We start from the raw sequence: 20696 nt of genomic DNA on the forward strand, positions 1-20696 counted from the left end.
AGTCTAGCAAAATGTTTCCTGGATACACCTTGTAGTCTGTGTCTTTTATTTTTTAATCCACTTAGGGGAGGGAATTGTTTTCAGTCCCCAGAGATAATAGTATGAATACCTACCTTTGACAGTATGCAAGTAATAAAAATACATGCATATGTGTTCTTGAGAATGCATCTCTATTATTTTTGAACTTTTTGATTGTTTTTTTTGTAAAGCAAGAACAATTTTTTTCAGAGCACAGGTCGGAAACTCCTAATGGCAAGTAAGTTACAATTGTGTAACTGCCCTGTTTCACCCAAGAAGTGGTTCAGTGAAGAATTTACTTTATTGTATGCTTATGCTTTCAAATATCTATCATACTGTTTACCCATCACTAGATAATGTGAACCTTGAGGGACTTAAAGTGCTTGATATCCCCACTATGTCACATTATAGTTAATGGGATAGTATATGCCTATTGTGAAGGAAGGACAGACATGGCTTGTAAATATAAAATCAATCCATACACAGTACTTCTGTAATCTTTGCATGTCTGTATACATTTCTCTACATCAGAAATGCTCAGTTCTACATTTTAGGCTACAGAGGTGTCATGCGAAGAAAATGAGAGCGATTTGCATGAAGCCTAAACAAAGGAAATCCAGCCACGCTTCTAGCCTTTAATTAACTGTGTCATACACTCTTGTGCAACTTATCTCGTGTTCAGAGATGACCTGCATGCTGCTCTTTTGATCTCTAGCATCAGTAAGGACTAAAAGAGGACTGCCACTTGAGCTGTGAATTTTGTTTTGATATTTAATAGTATCAGAAAGAAAGAAATTATTCATCATAATCTATTTCATATAAAAAGATGTTGAAATGCAGACAGATGCTCACATCTAAAAGCATGACTTTCCCATATAATATGCCTCCGCATTAGTGAGTACAATCCTGGCTGAGAGGCAGATGCAGCTTTTATAAGGTTTATTTTGGTCTTGATCTCTGAAGTTGAACAGATCACTCAGTTTTTCTTTATCTCATTTTCCCAATGTATTCAAAACTCCATGGGAAATAAGAAACTGTAAAAATCAAACAGTGAAACTTTGGGTATTGATGAATGTCATTTCTATGGTAGTAAACAAGCTATCTTCAAGGAGGATGGAGGAAGATTAGGCAAAAATGAAGTAATGATGCCAAAGCTGAAGCTACATATTTTCCTAGAAGAGTCAGTTTTTAAAAATAAAGAATTCCTTGTTACCAAAAATAGGTGTTGTCATTTTATTCCTAGCACTCATCTGTGGAGGAGAATTGAAGACGTATTATTTTGTCACTCTGAGTAAAAACAGAAATGTCTTATTGAAGAAAGGAGAAAAAGAATATGCTTCAGAACCAAAGAGGAAAGTCTCAATTTACAGAAAAAAAAAATGCAGGATTTTGTTCAGAGGCCCCAAATATGTTTGGCTTCTTTCTTTCTTTCTTTCTTTTTTTTTTTTTTAATCATTTAAGCTGGTTTCTTGCTGGGCCTTTTTATTGAATAATTGAAAAAAAAAGAGAAAAAAAGGGGTGGGGGAGGAACTTTTTCAGCAAAGGCAAAAGATAGTAAAAAAATAAAAGAACTAAGGGAATACAGGTAGGAAGTTGTATCTTTCTGTACTTTAATGATTGCCTACATTTTCCCCCCAAAATTATAGTTGAAAAGGTCTGAAAAAATATCAAGCCCCGAGCAAAGTGTTGGAGAATAAAACATAACATTCTATGTACCTTCTACTTCCCATGTTCATGCTCATTTCTACTCTCTCTCTCCCTCTCTCACACACACACACACACACATACACACACACACACACACACACATGTCCATACTCCCACAAACTCAAATGACATTAAGTTTTAACACAGTCATGCATTTATCTTTGCAACCCCCCTCCCAAACAAATCAGTTTAGGGAGCGTTGAAATTTGGGGGCATGCTGGCATTTTTGAAAGCTGCTTTCAGAAAAATGATCATTAATCCTCTCAGTAGATTTCAAGTTGTGGAGGAAGATTGCTGGAATAATGGCTTCAGCAAAGTGGACATTCTGCGCTTGGCAGCCTTCTGCAGGACATCAGATTGTCGGCAATCTGTGTTTCTCAGACCCGCGGCATCCTCTGCAGCAGCCTCAGTTTGTGATAGTCTGAGGTGCTGCTCTTTTCTTCCCCTGTGGCATTCTGTAAGCTTTTACACTTGCTCTAGCTTCATTTTTCCCACCAAGCAGACTGAGTTTTCTCACTGTCTCAGAGGAAGTCAGATGTCAGTAAGTACCACGCAGCCAAGTGATAAGAATATTTTAAACACTGAATGTTTTTGACGTTTTCAGGATCCCAGCTGCATTGAGAAAGCTATGAAGGACTATTAGATTTAGGGTTTTCTCTTTTATCAGCAAGTTTCCAATATTCCTCGATCACATAACTAAAAAATAGTATAAGAATAAAGGTAGATCTCGAAGTTTGCCTCAGATGGGTCTCCATCAACCTAATTGAGGAGGGATGTTAAGTAAGATTGCCGGAAGTTACATGCCCAAATGAGTGTTGTTTATTCATCTATCTAACCCCCAATTATTGATGTCTCATGGAAGTAGGCATTTAAAACAGGAGGTCACAGTCTCATGAAAGACAGCCTTGTAAAGATATCATTTTAATATAGTATGGTAATGGCTATCATGGGATTTATAGGTATTTTGGGAAGGCCATAACTGATTCCTAGGAAGGTTGGTACTGGTTAATGACTTCACACAAGTTATAATATGGCTTTAATTTCTTTCTTCTGCATCAGCCCTGCACCAGTCTTGCATTATTGTACATAGGCCTTAACTGTTCTCATGAGAGCTGAATTGGAACCTCATCCTCCTTTACATTTCAACAGGTGTTTGCTATTTATGCATTTCTAATGGATTTTTTCTTTGATTGTTAAAATTAGAACCCGTTCATGAGCAATTCAGTTAGCCTCATTGCTTTGTTATTCTCTGTCCCGTTGACCAAAAACTAAACTTGCTCACTGTAACTGTTTGCTCTGAATTCTCATATCAAACTACCTTTAAGTGGGAACTATTACTCTCATTGAAGAGACTGAAAAAAAAGACACATGTGAAAAGCGATTTCCAAGAGAGGAGTCCTATAGATGCTTTTAATCAACATTGCTGGAATGTTTACACCCTCTTGAGGCAACTTCTTTGAAAAATAGAACAACTCATCTGAATCATAAATTGTGTTTTTCTAAAAACAGCCATGTAATCTTGTATTTTCATACCTTGTATTTATTTATGCCTTGATTATCAAAAGTGTTATAGCCTGGGAGATCCTAAGAAAAACCTTAATGATTTTTTTTCTTAAATTTCTAATTATTTTAGATGCCTTTTCATTTCTCCTAGTGTTCTCTCTTTTAGCCTAGCACCTTTCATGTGTTCTATTAACACTGGTACTTGTTATCAGCTGACTTCCAGATAATCCTGCTTAAGTGACTGGTTGATGATAGCTTTTAAAATATTGCCTCTCCAAGTTATATTCTATTCATGGAGGATTCTGGAAGAACAAAAAGCCCTGATGTGAAGCTTTCTAACAAAGGGATTTATATAAGTCATTATCCAGAATACAGAGAAAAACATTTGGAGATAAAACAATCCTAGTTGATCTTTCTTCTATCATACTTGGTCCCTTGATCTCTTAAAGGGGTCACTTCACAAAAGATTTTTAGTTTTTTGTTCAGGTGGCAGAAAGGAGTAAGATATTCCTTATTTAATGCCAGTGCCACCCAGCGTCTAATTTCTTAGTTCATTATATATATGTATATAATATATATATATATATTATATACATATATACATATAATCTTCCTGACCTAGGAATCGAACCCAGGTCTCTTGCATTGCAGGCAGTTGAATTACTGACTGAGCTATGAGGGAAGTCCTATATAAATAAATATGTAGTATAATATGTATGTATACGTAGGAGACGGGTTTGGTCGCTGGGTCCGGAAGATCCCCTGAAGAAGGAAATGGCAACCCACTCCAGTGTTTTTACCTGGGAAATCCCATGGACAGAGGAGCCTGGCAGGCTGCAGACCAAAGGGTCGCAAAGAGTTGACTACGACTTAGCGACTAAGCATACATATATATATATTCAGTCAGTTCAGTTGCTCAGTCGTGTCCAACTCTTTGCAACCCCAGGGACTGCAGCACGCCAGGCTTCCCTGTCCATCACCAGTTCCCGGAGCCTACTCAAACTCGTGTCCATCATATCAATGATGCCATCCAACCATCTCATCCTCCGTTGTCCCCTTCTCCTCCTGCCTTCAATCTTTCCCAGCATCAGGGTCTTTTCCAAGGAGTCAGTTCTTCTCATCAAGTGGCCAAAGTATTGGAGTTTCAGCTTCCTTTAGGATAGACAGGTTGGATCTCTGCACAGTCCAAGGGACTCTCAAGAGTCTTCAACACCACAGTTCAAAAGCATCAATTCTTCAGTGCTCAGCTTTCTTTATAGTCCAACTCTCACATTCATACATGACTTCTGGAAAAACCATAGCTTTGACTAGATGGGCCTTAGTTGGCAAAGTAATGTCTCTGCTTTTTAATATGCTATTTAGGTTGGTCATAGCTTTTCCTCCAAGGAACAAGCGACTTTTCATTTCATGGCTGCAGACACCATCTGCAGTGATTTTGGAGCCCCCCCAAAATAAAATCTCTCACTATTTCCATTGTTTCCCCATATATTTGCCATGAATGGGACCAGATGCCATGATCTTAGTTTTCTGAATGTTGAGTTTTAAGCCAACGCTTTCACTCTCTTCTTTCACTTTCCTCAAGAGGCTCTTGAGTTCTTCATTTTCTGCCATAAGGGTGGTGTCATGTGTGTATCTGAGGTTATTGGTATTTCTCCTGGCAATCTTGATTCCAGCTTGTGCTTCATCCAGCCTGGTATTTTGCATGATGTGCTCTGCATATAAGTTAAATAAGCAGGGTGACAGTATACAGCCTTGACATACTCCTTTCTCAATTTGAAACCAGACTGTTGTTCCATGTCCAGTTCTAACTGTTGTTTTTTACCTGCATACAGATTTCTGAGGAGGCAGGCCAGTTGGTTTGGTATTCCCATTTCTTTAAGAATTTTCTACAGACCATGAACTCCTTATTGCCAAATTCAGACTTAAAGAAAGTAGGGAAAACCAGTAGACCATTCAGTTATGACCTAAATCAAATCCCTTAATGATTATACAGTGGAAGTGGCAAATAGATTCAAGGGATTAGATACGATAGAGAGTGCCTGAAGAACTATGGACGGAGGTTTGTGACATTGTACAAGAACATTGGACGGAGGCAGGAGTCAGGACCATCCCCAAGAGAAAGAAATGCAAAAAGGCAAAATGGTTGTCTGAGGAGGCCTTAAAATAGCTGAGAAAAGAAGACAAAGGAGAAAGCAAAGGAGAAAAGGAAAGGTATATCCATTTGAATGCAGAGTTCCAAAGAATAGCAAGGAGAGATAAGAAAGCCTTCCTCAGTGATCAATGCAATGAAATGGAGGAAAACAATAGAATGGGAAAGACTAGAGATCTCTTCAAGAAAATTAGAGATACCAACGGAACATTTCATGCGAAGATGAGCCCAATAAATGACAGAAATGGTATGGACCTAACAGAAGCAGAAGATATTAAGAAGAGGTGGCAAGAATACACAGAAGAACTATACAAAAAGATCTTCATGACCCAGATAACCACAATGGTGTGATCCCTCATCTAGAACCAGACATACTGGAATGTGAAATCAAGTGGGCCTTAGGAAGCATCACTACGAGCAAAGCTAGTTCCAAAGGTGATGGAATTCCAGTTGAGCTATTTCAAATCCTAAAAGATGATGCTGTGAAAGTGCTGCACTCAGTATGCCAGCAAATCTGGAAAACTCAGCAGGGGGCCACAGGACTGGAAAAGGTCAGTTTTCATTCCAGTCCCAAAGAAAGGCAATGCCAAAGAATGTTCAAACTATTGCACAATTGCACTCATCTCACATGCTAGCAAAGTAATGTAGATAAAAGGTAACATTATATTTTAAATTCTGGGGTAAATTTTGGTCTGGAAGTCTCTCATCCCCCAGAGATAGCAGAAGCTGATAACTCTAATTTAGATGGTAATTTTTTAAAATTAGAAATTCTATTCATATTATTTTTGAAAAATTAAAGAGAAGCAGCACGCAGAAAGGTCACATATTTTAAATGCTCTTGTCGAGGCTTATGGTAAAAAAAAAAAAAAGACTTGGAAAATGTGACTTTTTGGAAGAACAAACTGAATTGATTTTCTAGAAACTGTTCTTGTTGTTCAGTCACTCAGTTGTTTTTGATTCTTTGCAACCTCATGGACTGCACCATACCAGGTACAAGGCCTGCAACGTGAAAGGAGAGCAGAGGGCTGGATGCTCTGGAATGGGCTTCACTGTGTAATTAGCCTTGGCTGCAATCTTCCCCTTCATATTTTGGCATCTCTGTTTCCTTGTTTTTGTGCTACCAACTTTTCCAGTCTCCTGAGGCCTTATTTTCAACAACTATTCCTGAAACCCACCCCATTCACTTTCTACAGAATTAACAGAATCTCTGTATAATTCTCTCAGGGCAACAGTTTAAGCCTATCCTTAAGTTGGGATATTCTATTGAAAGTATATTTACACTGGTGAATGTTAGTGGTTTGATATGTTAATATCACTAGCACCTGCTTGTAGGAACTGGAACTTACCTTAATGCTACAACATTCCAGCTAGCAATGGTTATTTCAACTATCTAAGTCTGGCTAATGTAAGAGAATTTTCTTTATTTTCCCTTCATTCTTTTTTCTTTTCCTTTTGTTTTTCTTTTTAAAAATTTTTTTTAATTGAGAAGAGTCTAGTAAACCATAGATAGATTTTTGTTGCAGTAGGCTTTTGAACATTTAGTAATAAAGTTTGCCTTTATCACTGGGTCTTTTATATCATTGGTATCATGGTGAATTACTTCATGAATCAGAATATAGCAGTATAATTAATCATTTGAACAAGATGTATGATGTGTCTTAACACTTTAAGTATTTTAATGCATTTTTGAATTATTCTCCATCATGGCAGTTTACATCATGGTTTTTAAAAAGGTGTTGGCTAAAACCATTTGTGTAATGATAAAATGTTTTAATACACTTTATATAGTTAATGTTGAATCATATCTAAGAAAATGGAGGCATTTCCTACTATACAACCAGAGACTTTAATTTATGTCCTATGAGATGTTGGCTAATGCAACTAATCACCATTTTCCAGGTATCTTCCAGGCCTTACTCTAGTCTTGAATTAGTTTTCTATTGTCTTTGTAACCAATTATTAATAGCATAATAACTTAAACAACGATTATTTATTTGTTATATATCTGATGGTCAGAAGTCAGAAATGGGTCTCCCTAGGCTATTATCAATGTATTGGCTGCCATGTGTTTCTTTTTGGAAGATCAAGAGGGGGATCTATTTTCTTGCCTTTTCCAGTTTCTGAAAGCTGCCTGTATTCTTTATCTCTTGTCTCTCGTCCATCTTCAAAGCCAGCAGTGGCTGGTAAAGAGTCTTTTTCATATATCACCCTGGCTGTCTTCTGTTTCTCTCTTAATCATTTAAGGATATTGTGGTTACATTAGACTCACTTGGATGATACAGAAAAATATTCTTATTTTATGATCAATTGATTATAAGCTAATTCCATCTGCATTTTTAATTCCTTGTGCCATGTAGGGTAATGTATTCATAAATTCCAGGGATTAGGATATGGACATCTTGAGGGGGAATCATTCTGTTCACTGTAGGTCTGATAGGCAAACATTCTAAAAACTTGATAAGTACAGTTGATAAACCACAAAATATTATTTGGGCAGTCTCCAGTCTGCCTTTTCCCCATGAAATCATCAAATAATTATTTCATTATTACTTCTGTATCTCACTTTTCCCTCAAAAGAATTTATTTGTATTTGAAAAAGCTTAAGGATAGAAAAAGCTGCAATGATTTTTTCTGTAAGATAAGCTGTCAAATGTTTTGAGATGTAATATGATTTAGTGATTTACTCTTAACTTTAATAACCATTTCTGACTGCAGCAACTTTTCACACTGTTTATTTATTGAACTTACTAATTAAGTACTAATTAAGTAAAATACTATGATTGTAGTTAGATAGGGTCTGACTGACTTGATCAACAAGAGGCAGTAAAGAGGTGAGATTAGCTTTAAAACAGAGTAAATTTGATTCCTCTTTGAGTCTTCGATATCCTCATCCGTAATTTGAGAATAACATTGTGTGCCAAGTAGGGATATTATGAGGGTTAATGGGATAATGGAGCACAGATCCTGGGACGTAACAGAAACTCAGCAAAGGATAGTGTCTTTACTCTCTCGGACTTGGCCTAACAGTGATGCAGCTAGAGGAATGACATGATGTCAGGGCTATCTCGAGGGCAGTAAAAGGTAATTATATCTGGCACTAGACGTAATTCCTCTCTTTCTAACTGCTGTGGCTGATGATTTGTTTGATTGCAGGAGCCCATACTATGGTTGGACTAGTAGTTGTCAAAAGAGGAAACGCTGTGCTTGGGTTAGAAAGGCCATTCATTCATAGCTTACTGATATGCATTCAGTTTAGTCCCACATGTATTTCCATTGGAGACTATGGAACCAAAATAATGTCCCCTGGGAAAGAAAAAAATAAATGTAGACCCTGGAGAAAAGATGCAGTTTCATCAATTCTCATCAATTATTGTTCCCTGAGATCCAAGTGGAGACATTACCTGCGGCCTCTTTGATTTCTGAACTTTGCAGGACACGTATATGCCAACATCTCTTGGTTCCTTAAAGTCTGATGGCAGTTTGTATCTCTTTGGCCGAATGAGCAAGTTTCAATAGGACTGGGTTTTCTATAAGAGGAGCAGAATGATAGAAGCAGTCCCTAGAAATCTGAAATGCATTAAACATCTTTCTTACTTTAATGTAAAATGATCAAATACTTAAGCATGCCTGGAATTACTCTATTTTTCTACTGTAATTCTGGTGGGCATTTTTGTAGAAGGGGTTCAGAATATATTATCTTTGAAGAGGATTTCAACTGTCAATACAACATACTTGCAACATTTTTCTTCTAAGGGTTAGAAATATATATAATAGATGACTAACTATATCACTCACATTTACTATAACATCCAAAAAATTCCATCATGACTTTTGCATTTCATAGGAAACTCAATGGCCCTGGTGATGAAACCCTGTAATTTAGGCAAATGATAATATAAGGAAATCTAGTCAATATATGTTTACAGTATGAAATGAAATTATGACTTTGATATAAAAACATTTTGTACCTATTATTACACTCTGTAGGATTTTTCCCAGTACATGTTTTTTAGTTATTATGAGTTTCATTTCCTCATCTGTGAAGGTAAGTGTTCTAATAATGTCTATTTATAGACTTATGCAGTTCAAATGAGATTAAATAGGTGAAAGTAATCTATAAATTGTATATTGCTCTAAAAAGATGATTTATATCTATTGGATAGAGTCCAGGAATGTTACTAAACATCATATAGGGCACAGGGAAGCTACTCATGACATGGAAATATGATGCTTAAAATGTCAACAGTGACAAGGTAGAGAGACCCTGCCCACTGAGTCCCACCTCTATGCTTCAGGGGAAAAGGAGAGAGAGAAGTTAATAGAATAAGGTAAATATTTAGACAGGGCTGCCCAAACTGGCCTTGGAGACTAGGAGTCAGGGAATAAATACTCTGACCTTTATCTTCTCTCTCTTTTTAGCCTGAGTCAAGAATTTCCACTGACTAAACCTGGCTATAAGCCAGAAAGAAAGGGATTCTGGGCATGTAATCTATATTGGGGGTTCGATGCCTGGGCTGGGAAGATCCTGTGGAGAAGGGAATGGCAGCCCACTCTAGTATTCTTGCCTGAAAATTCCATGAACAGAGGAGCCTGGAAGACTACAGTCCATGGGGTCACAAAGAGTTGGACACAACTGAGTGATTAACACACAATCTACACTGGTCAACATCTTGGGTGTAGAGCCTGATCATATGGATAAAGATGAGATTGGCCAGAAGAGTGTATGTTGGGGGGGTTGGAATATTTAACCCCATTCACAAATCACTCTCTCTAGTTAATATTCAACTCTGTGAGTCCATGAGGAAATGATGTCTGTGGCTTGGTTCACGTATATGCAGAGATAAGAGTCACCCATGGGTACAAATCTGAAGAGAAGGAAAATTCAGAAATCCATCTGTAAATTAATTCTTCCCCAGATAGTTTGTTCATCATATTAAAACACATTAAAACATTTTCATGTGCTTTGTTCAATGGTATAATGTTGTCTATTTGTGCTTACTCAGTGATTTAATTTACCAAGTTATTGAAATTATGTTGAGTACTAGGTACTGATCCAAGTGCAGAAGACACAAAAAATGAACATAAAATGGCCCACTCTGGAAGCATCTTTGATGTAGTAGGAGAGACAGCTATATAAACAAATTACTAAAGCACTTGGCCTTAGGAAGCATCACTATGAAGAAAGCTAGTGGAAGTGATGGAATTCAGTTGACCTATTTCAAATCCTTAAAGATGATGCTGTGAAAGCGCTGCACTCAATATGCCAGCAAATCTGCAAAATGCAGCAGTGGCCACAGGACTGAAAAAGGTCAGCTTTCATTCCAATTCCAAAGAAAGGCAATGCCAAAGAATGTTCTAACTACGGCACAATTGCACTCAGCTCACATGCTAGCAAAGTAATGCTCAAAATTCTCCAACCCAGGCTTCAACAGTACATGAACCATGAACTTCCAGATGTTCAAGCTGGATTTAGAAAAGGCAGAGGAACCAGAGATCAAACTGCCAACATCCACTGGATCATCAAAAAAGGAAAAGAATACCAAAAAAAAAAATCAACTTCTGCTTTATTGATTACACCAAAGTCTTTGACTGTGTCAGTTCAGTTCAGTTCAGTCGCTCAGTCATGTCTGACTCTTTGCAACCCCATGAACTGCAGCACGCCAGGCCTCCCTGTCCATCACCAACTCCCGGAGTCCACCCAAACCCATGTCCATCGAGTCGGTGATGCCATCCAACCATCTCATCCTCTCTCGTCCCCTTCTTCTCCTGCCCTCAATCACAACAAACTGGAAAATTCTTCAAGAGATGGGGATACCAGATCACCTGACCTCCTTCCTCAGAAATCTGTATGCTGGTCAAGAAGCGACAGTTAGAACCAGACATGGAACAACAGAGTGATTCCAAATTGGGAAAGGAGTACATCAAGGCTGTATATTGTCACCCTTCTTATTTAATTTAGGTTCAGAGTTCAGTTCAGTTCAGTTCAGTCGCTAGTCGTGTCCGACTCTTTGTGACCCCATGAATCGCAGCACGCCAGGCCTCCCTGTCCATCACCAACTCCTGGAGTTTACTCAAACAGATGTCCATCGAGTCGGTGATGCCATCCAGAGTACATCATATGAAATGCCAGGCTGGATGAAGCACAAGCTGGAATCAAAATTGCTGGGAGAAATATCAGTAACCTCAGATATGCAGGTGACACCTCACTTATGGCAAAAGCGAAGAACTAAAGAGCCTCTTGATGAAAGTGAAAGAGGAGAGTGAAAAAGTTGGCTTAAAACTCAACATTCAAAAAACAAAGATCATGACATCTGGTTCCATCACCTCGTGGCAAATAGATGGGGAAACAATGGAAACAGTGACAGAATTTCTTTTTGGGGACTCTATATAATCACTGCAGATGGTGACTGCAGCTATGAAATTAAGACACTTGCTCCTTGGGAAAAAAGCCACGCCCAACCTAGGCAGCATATTAAAAAGCAGAGACATTACTTTGCCAAAAAAGGTCCGTCTAGTCAAAGCTATGGTTTTTCCAGTAGTCACGTATGGATGTGAGAGTTGGACTATAAAGAAAGCTGAGCGCCGAAGAATCAATGCTTTTGAACTGTGGTGCTGGAGAAAACTCTTGAGATTCCCTTGACTGCAAGGACATCCAACCAGCCAATCCTAAAGGAAGTCAACCCTGGATATTCATTGGAAAGACTTATGCTGAAGCTGAAACTCCAATACTTTGGCCACCTGATGTGAAGAACTGACTCTTTGGAAAAGACGCTGATGCTGGGAAAGATTGAAGGCAGGAGGGGAAGGGGATGATAGAGCATGAGATGGTTGGATGGCATCACCGATGCGATGGACATGAGTTTGAGCAAGCGCCAGGAGTTGGTGATGGACTGAGCAGCCTGGCATGCTGCAGTCCATGGGGTCACAAAGAGTTGGACACGACTGAGCGACTGAACTGAACTGGACTGAAAGCACTCGGACTTCATATGTATGAAGTAGTATGGGAGAGGAAAAAAAGATACTAACTTTTCCTGGAATGTAGAAAGTGACCTTCATGGAGCCTTCAAGGTCAAGTAGGTGTTTTCTGGACAGGCAAATAGAAATACTTAGGGCAAGACTTCGAGGTGTCCTTTGTCACAGAGTGGAAATGGTGAGTGATGAAATAAGTGGAGTTCCGGTTTCTAAGGATTTTGTGTGCCATACTAAGATACTGGAACTGGTACTACAAAGTAGCTGAGAATCATTAGCTGTGTGGGTAATGCTAGTGCAAACTGACTTAATTTTTTAAAATTTTCTAACCTCTATACCCTTGTATAGTATTAGCCAATCAGAATTTTGTCTTTAAAACCTTTTAAGATGTCTTAAACGTGATGCTGTACCAATTCAATTATTTCTGAGTGAGCTTAATATAGTGAAGATTTTACAGAGGCATTTGGAAGTTCAAAAGTGATAGTACTTAATAAATGTCCTTTGCTGGGTTATTCTGATTAAAGTGTTAGAGGATCAAAGATCTCAGAAACATTTTGAGAATAAGAGTCCCTCTTCTGCTTCTCAACTAAAAAATGTTTCTTAAATCCTCACAGGCACACTAGGAAATATTTCTTATATCATTATCTTTTAGAAAGCTGTGAAGTAATCATAGTTGGGGGATAGTTGTATTGAAAGTTTTTCAGCTACATAATTGGAACTCAAGTTTTGTATTATGTAAAAGTGAGAGCGTCAGTTGCTCAGTTTGTGTCCAACTTTCTGTGATCCCATAGAATGTAGCCTGCCAGGCTCCTCTATTCATGGAATTCTCAGGCAAGAGTACTGAAGTGGGTTGCCATTGCCCCCTCCAGGGAGTCTTCCCAACTCATGGATCGAATCTGGGTTTCCTGCATTGTGGGTGGATTCTTTACCATTTGAGCCACCGGGGAAGTAAGCCCTTACAATGTGGATGCACTTAAATTTGATACTCTTTAAATGGGGTCGCAAAGATGACTAAGTGGAGCAGAGTACAAATATAAATGTATATATTTTTTTCTTAACCTGTATAAAATTTATTACTCTTTTTGTTCTCAGAACATATTTCCAAACCAAGAGAATAATGCCAGGAGTAAGGGGTATCAGCAGCTACCTGCTGTCTCTTCTCTTTAGTTTTGAACCTGAAGTTTGAAGGAAAATTTCACTATAATTAAGTAATTAGCCTCAATATTTCCACTTCTTAAAATAATGAATGTCCAAAGCTATCTTTTGGTCTGAATGTGACCAATGTTAACAATGCAAGAAAATATTAGAAGATGCGGGCTCTTCTTCTGCTGACCCTTTTTTAAACCTTCCTAAGTCCTTGTCTTTCAGTGAATCTTGTGGTCACTGGTGGCCACAGAAGCTGGTGATGGAACTTTGACCCAGATTCTTCTACACACAGTCTCTTGTGTTTCTCTTCCCTTTAGCATTCTTGTTTTGGGGTGTAGATGCCTGAAAATAAATGGGACAAAATCTGTGAATAAAGGTGTTTGACCCCACATACACTGTTACTATTTAAATAAATGGTAATTCAGTTTGCAATGGTGTTGGTAAATGATATGTTACTGTAACCCAGTTAAAAATATTAGACTTCAAAATGGGAGCATTTGAACTTGGTGTCACGGATTTGGGGAAGTTCTGAAAGGAATAAGTGCTTAGATTCCAGGAATCTCTGATTAAATTATATTAATGAAAGTGGAAGAGTTCTCAGTGGGCTGGTATGGAAGATAAAATACCATAAATGTCAGCATCATGCCTGGGCAACTCTTTAAGTCACTATAAACAATCACGGGCACTATAAAAGACAAGGTCAAAGCCTTTCTCTTAACTTTTTCGTACCAAATCTTTTTGTTCCTGGTACGTATCTCATTTCCCTTCATGTATCTTTAACTGCAAAGAGAGAGATAACCTTTACAACTCTTTTATTGATAAGAAACAGAATGAAAGTCTCTCAGTTTATATGCAGTTGCTGTAATCTGTGAACAGCATATTTTCCGAGTGGTAATGTTACGTTAGCAGAAATCTCATAAGAAGTATATTTTCACATAAATTACAAATTTTGCTCAGTTGATGTATGAAGATATATTGTCAACAAACTTGAGACACTTCTTGAAGTAGGCCCTGAGCCTTAGGAGACTACCAAGAGCTCACCATGTAAGGTGGTATTCCATGTAATCTATGGATTTTTGGCACAGGGCTCAGACTGAGTTTGAGCCTGGATTTCATGGCTAGGACCGTTTTTAGGCTATGTTAGAGAACAGATTGATTCTGTTATCATTCAGCAAATATTTATTAAACACCTACATTCTGTTGGACTCTGTTGTTCTCATGGTGCTTACATTCTCATTTAAAATGAAGCTATAAAAATTGTTATATATGTGATGAATTTTTAAAAATTGCAAAGTAGCCCATTCGAAGTATTAGTCTCAAAGGAGTAGTTACCAGTGCTTTGTAACTTCATTGCACACATAAATACAGAAAATAAATAATTATAATTTAAAATATTTGACTACTATGAAATTTACTGTTAAAATCTTCATTTTATTCAAAGTGTTACTGGCAATAGAAACCACTAAACATAACAGCACAAAATTAAAAGACACTCCTTGGAAGAAAAGCTATGACAAAACTAGACAGCGTATTAAAAAGCAGAGACATCACTTTGTGGACAAAGGTCTGTCTAGTCAAAGCTATGGTTTTTCCAGTAGTCATATATACAGATTCTGTCTAGTCAAAGCTATGGTTTTTCCAGTAGTCATATATACAGATGTGAGAGTTGGACCATAAGAGAAGGCTGAGAGCTGAAGAACTGATGCTTTCAAACTGTGGTGCTGGAGAAGACACTTGAGAGTCTTTTGGATAGCAGTCAGTCCTAAAGGAAATCAACTCTGAATTTTCATTGGAAGGACTGATGCTGAAGCTGAAGCTCCAATACTTTGGCTACCTGATGTGAACAGCTGAGTGTTTGGAAAAGACCCTGATCCTGGGAAAGATAGAAGGCAGGAGGAGAAAAGGGTGGCAGAGGATGAGATGATTGGATTGCATCATTGACTCAATGGACATGCATTTGAGCATACTCTAGGAGATAGTGAAGGACAGGGAAGCCTAGCATGCTTCAGTTCATGGGGTTGCAAAGAGTCAGGCATGGCTTAGCAACTGAACAACAAAATATATTTCAGAGTGTGTTTCTGAATCAGGTGTGACCTCTGGGTCAGAAAGATCCCTTGGATAAGGGAATGGCAACCCACTCCTGTATTCTTGCCTGGTGAATCTTCAAAGACAGAAGAGACATCCATAGGATCACAAAGAGTTGGACATGACTGTAATGACTTAGCATGCATGCATGTGCCTCTGAAATACATTTTCATAAGATACACTGAATCTCTATACACCCCCTTGTCAAATTGGGCTTCTCTTGTGGCTCAACTGGTAAAGAGTCCACCTGCAATGCAGGAGACCTGGGTTCAATCCCTGGGTTGGGAAGATCCCCTGGAGAAGCGAAAAGTTACCCACTCCAGTATTCTGGCCTGGAGAGTTTCCTGGACTGTATAGTCCATGGGGTCTCAAAGAGTTGGATATGACTGAGCGACTTTCACTCCACTTGTCAAATTGGAGTCAGGTTGGACTGTCAATAATAACTTAAGCCTCCTTTATCAGTTAGCACCACCATTGTCTTATCTACTCAGCCGTCAAGATATGCTGCAAACCTAGAGGGATGGGGTGGGGAGGGAGTTGGGGGATGGTGGTTCAGGATGTGAGGACACATGTACACCTGTGGCTGATTCATGTCGATGTGTGACCAAAACCACCACGATATTGTAATTAACCTCCAATTAAAATAAATTAATTTAATAACAACAACAAAAAGATATGCTGCAAACACTCTCTAGGTTTTTCTGGAAGGACCGGGCAGTAGTAGAATGGTTTACGCTTAGCCTCTCCCATGACTCATTAGAACATGTCCTGAAGTAAGTTCAGTTCCATATCAGGCAAGCAGCAAAGCATTCCCAAGCCATTTATCAAGTGAAAAGGAAGGAGGTTGTCATATTCAAGCAGACCTAGTGATATGAGCAAAAATGTATCACTGTATTATTTTTCCTTTCTTCTTTAGAAAACATTATATATTGATTTATTTTAGGTTGTTTAGGGTCTGAGGTATTTCAGGTTTGCAAAGGTTATGAATTAAAGGTCTTAAATTGTACAGTGTTAATGGGAATGAAATTCACACCCAATGCAGGAGATATTAGTTGGAAACAATAAATCTTGTCAGGCTCAAGGTACTTTTATTGCTGTACAAAAGTGAAGGTCACAAGATAATACTATTCAAGGAAGTATGTAAGACATTTAAAGAGATTCATCATTTATCATATGACATACAGATACCCTTTTAAAAGATTTCAGTATTTTATCTTCAATTTGATTTGGTATTTAAATATTTTAAGTGAACCCTTGAGAAACCCATATGTATTTTTTTGACATTATCTAATTGCATAGTTTAACAAGTGAATGGGTGGTCAAGACTTCTGATGAGTTTCCATAGCTATTTGGTGGTGTTCAGATAACTTCAACAATTATATTTATAAGGAGGCTTAAGGACATCCACATTGACAGAGGATCTGTTATATATCAGACACTGTGCAAGGTGTGTTTAGGCTGATTAGGTCATTTCATTCTTACAGTGCTGAAGGATATTGTTTTTGTGTTGGTTTTCTCAGGTAAAGAAACTGAGGCTCAGTCTTGAACAACTTGCCCAAGATTGTTTCGTTAATAAGGGATATAGCTAGACTGAAACCCAAGGCTCTGTGACTTCATGGATTCAACTCTAAGAAGTTGATTTAATAACACCAGGCTCACTTAACATCTCATAATATTCATGCATTTCTGTAATACTAACTGGGGCAAAAACTCAAATGTGCTTTACCTTAGAAAGTTGTACAACTTTATTGTTCAAAATTGTATATGCATCTCTGTTTTAAAATAAATAAACTGCATGTAAAAATTCATTTTCTAAAATTTTAAAACTACTGCTTTTTTCATCTCTTGGTGGTGGTTTTAAGTGATGCACAGTTCTGGTTATCATAATTGTTTATATCTAGAGAAGTTTACATGAAAGAAAGTGAAGTCTCTCAGTCATGTCTGACTCTGCGAACCTGTGGATTGTAGCCTGCCAGGCTCCTCCATCCATGGGATTTTCCAGGCAAGAATACTGGAGTGGGTTGCCATTTCCCTCTCCTGGGGATCTTTCCAACCCAGAGATCGAAGCTAGGTCTCCCGCATTGCACGCAGGCTACTTACCACCTGAACTACCAGGGAAGTTTACAGACAAGTTTCTTGTTGGGCCCTGAAATCTTCTACCTCCATGTACTCCTTCCTCACTGCTGCTCACAATAAAAAGTGAGGCCTTAGGCCTGAACCCTCAAAATATCTTTGTCCTCCTAAGTTATTTTCTCAGCAAGTGAAGTCTTCAGTAGCTTCCCATAGGATAAAGAGAAGACTGATGAGCAGAGGAAAAGTTTTAGCAAGTGAATTAAGTAATCTGTACTTCTTGATTTATTTCCCAAGTATGCTCTGCTCTAGCCACACTGAACTATTTGCTTCTTGCTCTGTGGAACATTTGCTTCATCAGCTCCATGCTTTTTGTACATTGTTTTTCTTCCGTCTGAAATGTCCTTTGATCCTTCTCCATTACTCAGCAACAGACATATATTTCATGACTTAGGGTCTCAGCTCGGTGTCGCTTCCTATGCAGCGTTTTCCCTAGCTCCCAAGTGAATGAGTTATTCTCCCGCTTTTGGTCTTTATTCAACATACAGTAATCACACTGTGTTCTAATTAATTTTTATATGTCTATTCCAACAACACAAGAGAAGACTCTACACATGGACATTACCAGATGGTCAATACTGAAATCAGATTGATTATATTCTTTGATTCTTTGCAGCCAAGATGGAGTAGCTCTATACAGTCAGCAAAAACCAGACCGGGAGCTGACTGTGGCTCAGATCATGAACTCCTTATTGCCAAATGCAGACTTGAATTGTAGGGAATTCTAGGTAAAACTACTAGATCATTCAGGTATGACCTAATTCAAATCCCTTGTGATTATACAGTGGAAGTGACAAATAGATTCAAGGGATTAGATCTGATAGACAGAGTGCCTGAGAACTATGGACGGAGGTTCATGACATTGTACAGGAGGCAGTGATCAAGACCATCCCCAAGAAAAAGAAATGCAAAAAAGTGAAATGGTTGTTTGAGGAGGCCTTACAAATAACTGTGAAAAGAAGAGAAGCAAAGGCAAAGGAGAAAAAGAAAGGTAAATCCGTTTGAGTGCAGAGATTCAAAGAATAGCAAGGAGAGATAAAAAAGGCTTTTCAGTGATCAATGCAAAGAAATAGAGGAAAACAATAGAATGGGAAAGACTAGAGATCTCTTCAAGAAAATCAGAGATACCAAGGGAAATTTTCATGCAAAGACGAGCACAAGAGAGGACAGAAATGGTATGGACCTAATAGAAGCAGAAGATATTAAGAAGAGGTGGCAAGAATACACAGAAGTACTATACAAAAAGATCTTCATGACTCAGATAATCACAATGGTGTGATCACTTACCTTGAACCAGACATCCTGGAATGTGAAGTGGGCCTTATGAAGCACCACTATGATAAAGCTGCTGGAGGTGACGGAATTCCAGTTGAGCTATTTCAAATCCTTAAAGATGATGCTGTGAAAGTGCTGCACTCAATATGCCAGCAAATCTGGAAAACTCAGCAGTGGCCACAGGACTGGAAAAGGTCAGTTTTCATTCCAATCCCAAAGAAAGGTAATGCCAAAAAATGCTCAAACTACCGCACAATTGCACTCATCTCACATGATAGCAAAGTAATGCTCAAAATTCTCCAAGTCAGGCTTCAATAGTACATCAAGCATGAACTTCTAGATGTTCAAGCTGGATTTAGAAAAGGCAGAGGAACCAGAAGTCAAATTGCCAACATCCGTTGGATCATCAAAAAAGCAAGAGAGTTCCAGAAAAACATCTACTTCTGCTTTATTGACCATGCCAAAGCCTTGGACTGTGTGGATCACAACAAACAGTGGAAAATACTTCAAGAGATGGGAATACCAGACTACCTGACCTGCCTCTTTGGAAATCTATATGCAGATCAGGAAGCAACAGTTAGAACTGGACATGGAACAACAGGCTGGTTCCAAATAGGAAAAGGAGTACGTCAAGACTGTATATTGTCACCCTGCTTATTTAACTTCTATGCAGAGTACATCATGAGAAACGCTGGGCTGGATGAAGTACAAGCTGGAATCAAGATTTCCAGGGGAAATATCAATAACCTCAGATATGCAGATGGCACCACCCTTATGGCAGAAAGTGAAGAACTAAAGAGCCTCTTGATGAAAGTAAAAGAGGAGAATGGAAAAGTTGGCTTAAAACTCAACATTCAGAAAACTAAGATCATGGCATACAGTCCCATCACTTCATAGCAAATATATGGGGAAACAGTGGAAAGAGTGTCAGACTTTATATTTTGGGGCTCCATAATCACTGCAGATGTGGCCTGCAGCCATGAAATTAAAAGATGCTTGCTCTTTGGAAGAAAAGCTATGACCAACCTAGACCGCACATTAAAAAGCAGAGACATTACTTTGCCAACAAAGGCCCATCTAGTCAAAGCTATGGCTTTTCCTGTAGTCATGTATAGATGTGAGAGCTGGACTATAAACAAAGCTGAGCACCAAAGAATTTATGCTTTTGAGCTGTGGTGTTGGAGAAGACTCTTGAGAGTCCGTTGGCCAGCTAGGAGATCCATTCAGTCCATCCTAAAGGAAATCAGTTCTGAATATTCATTGGAAGGACTTATGCTGAAACTGAAACTCCAATATTTTGGCCACCTAATGTGAAGAACTGACTCATTGGAAAAGACCCTGATGCTGGGAAAGATTGACGGCAGGAGGAGAAGGGGACGACAGAGGATGAGATGGTTTTATGGCATCACCTACTCAATGGACATGAGTTTGAGTAAGCTCCAGCATTTGGTGATGGACAGGGAGGCCTGGTGAGCTGCAGACCATGAGGTCACACAGTGCCGAACACAACTGACCTCCTGAACTGAACTGGTTCCCACAATGATAGGACTTGCTCAGGAAATAGGATTATATCTGATTAATCACTGAATACCTGGGGTCCTATACATAGTAGGCTCTGAATAAAAGCTTATAGAACAGTTTCAGTGGTCAAACTAATGAATGTAAGCAACCAAATTTTATTTAGGACATATTTAATATGTTGTATGCCAGACAG

General features: G+C 38.5%; 1 protein-coding gene across 6 annotated transcripts in view; it reads left to right on the forward strand.

Moving 5' to 3' along the window:
* PCDH7 (protocadherin 7) overlaps window positions 1-20696 on the forward strand; it is a 447204-nt gene that overhangs the window by 21279 nt on the left and 405229 nt on the right. The window contains exon 2 of one of the 6 annotated variants that reach the window (XM_061164520.1): window positions 17098-17464. The exons of the other annotated variants lie outside the window; for them this stretch is intronic. Coding sequence (XP_061020503.1) covers window positions 17098-17166 — 69 coding nt within the window. The 3' untranslated portion in view covers window positions 17167-17464. Of the gene's footprint in view, window positions 1-17097; window positions 17465-20696 lie in introns of those variants that run through there. 6 annotated transcript variants of the gene reach the window in all.

Source organism: Dama dama, chromosome 17 (assembly GCF_033118175.1).
Source record: "Dama dama isolate Ldn47 chromosome 17, ASM3311817v1, whole genome shotgun sequence".
Taxonomy (NCBI): domain Eukaryota; kingdom Metazoa; phylum Chordata; class Mammalia; order Artiodactyla; family Cervidae; genus Dama; species Dama dama.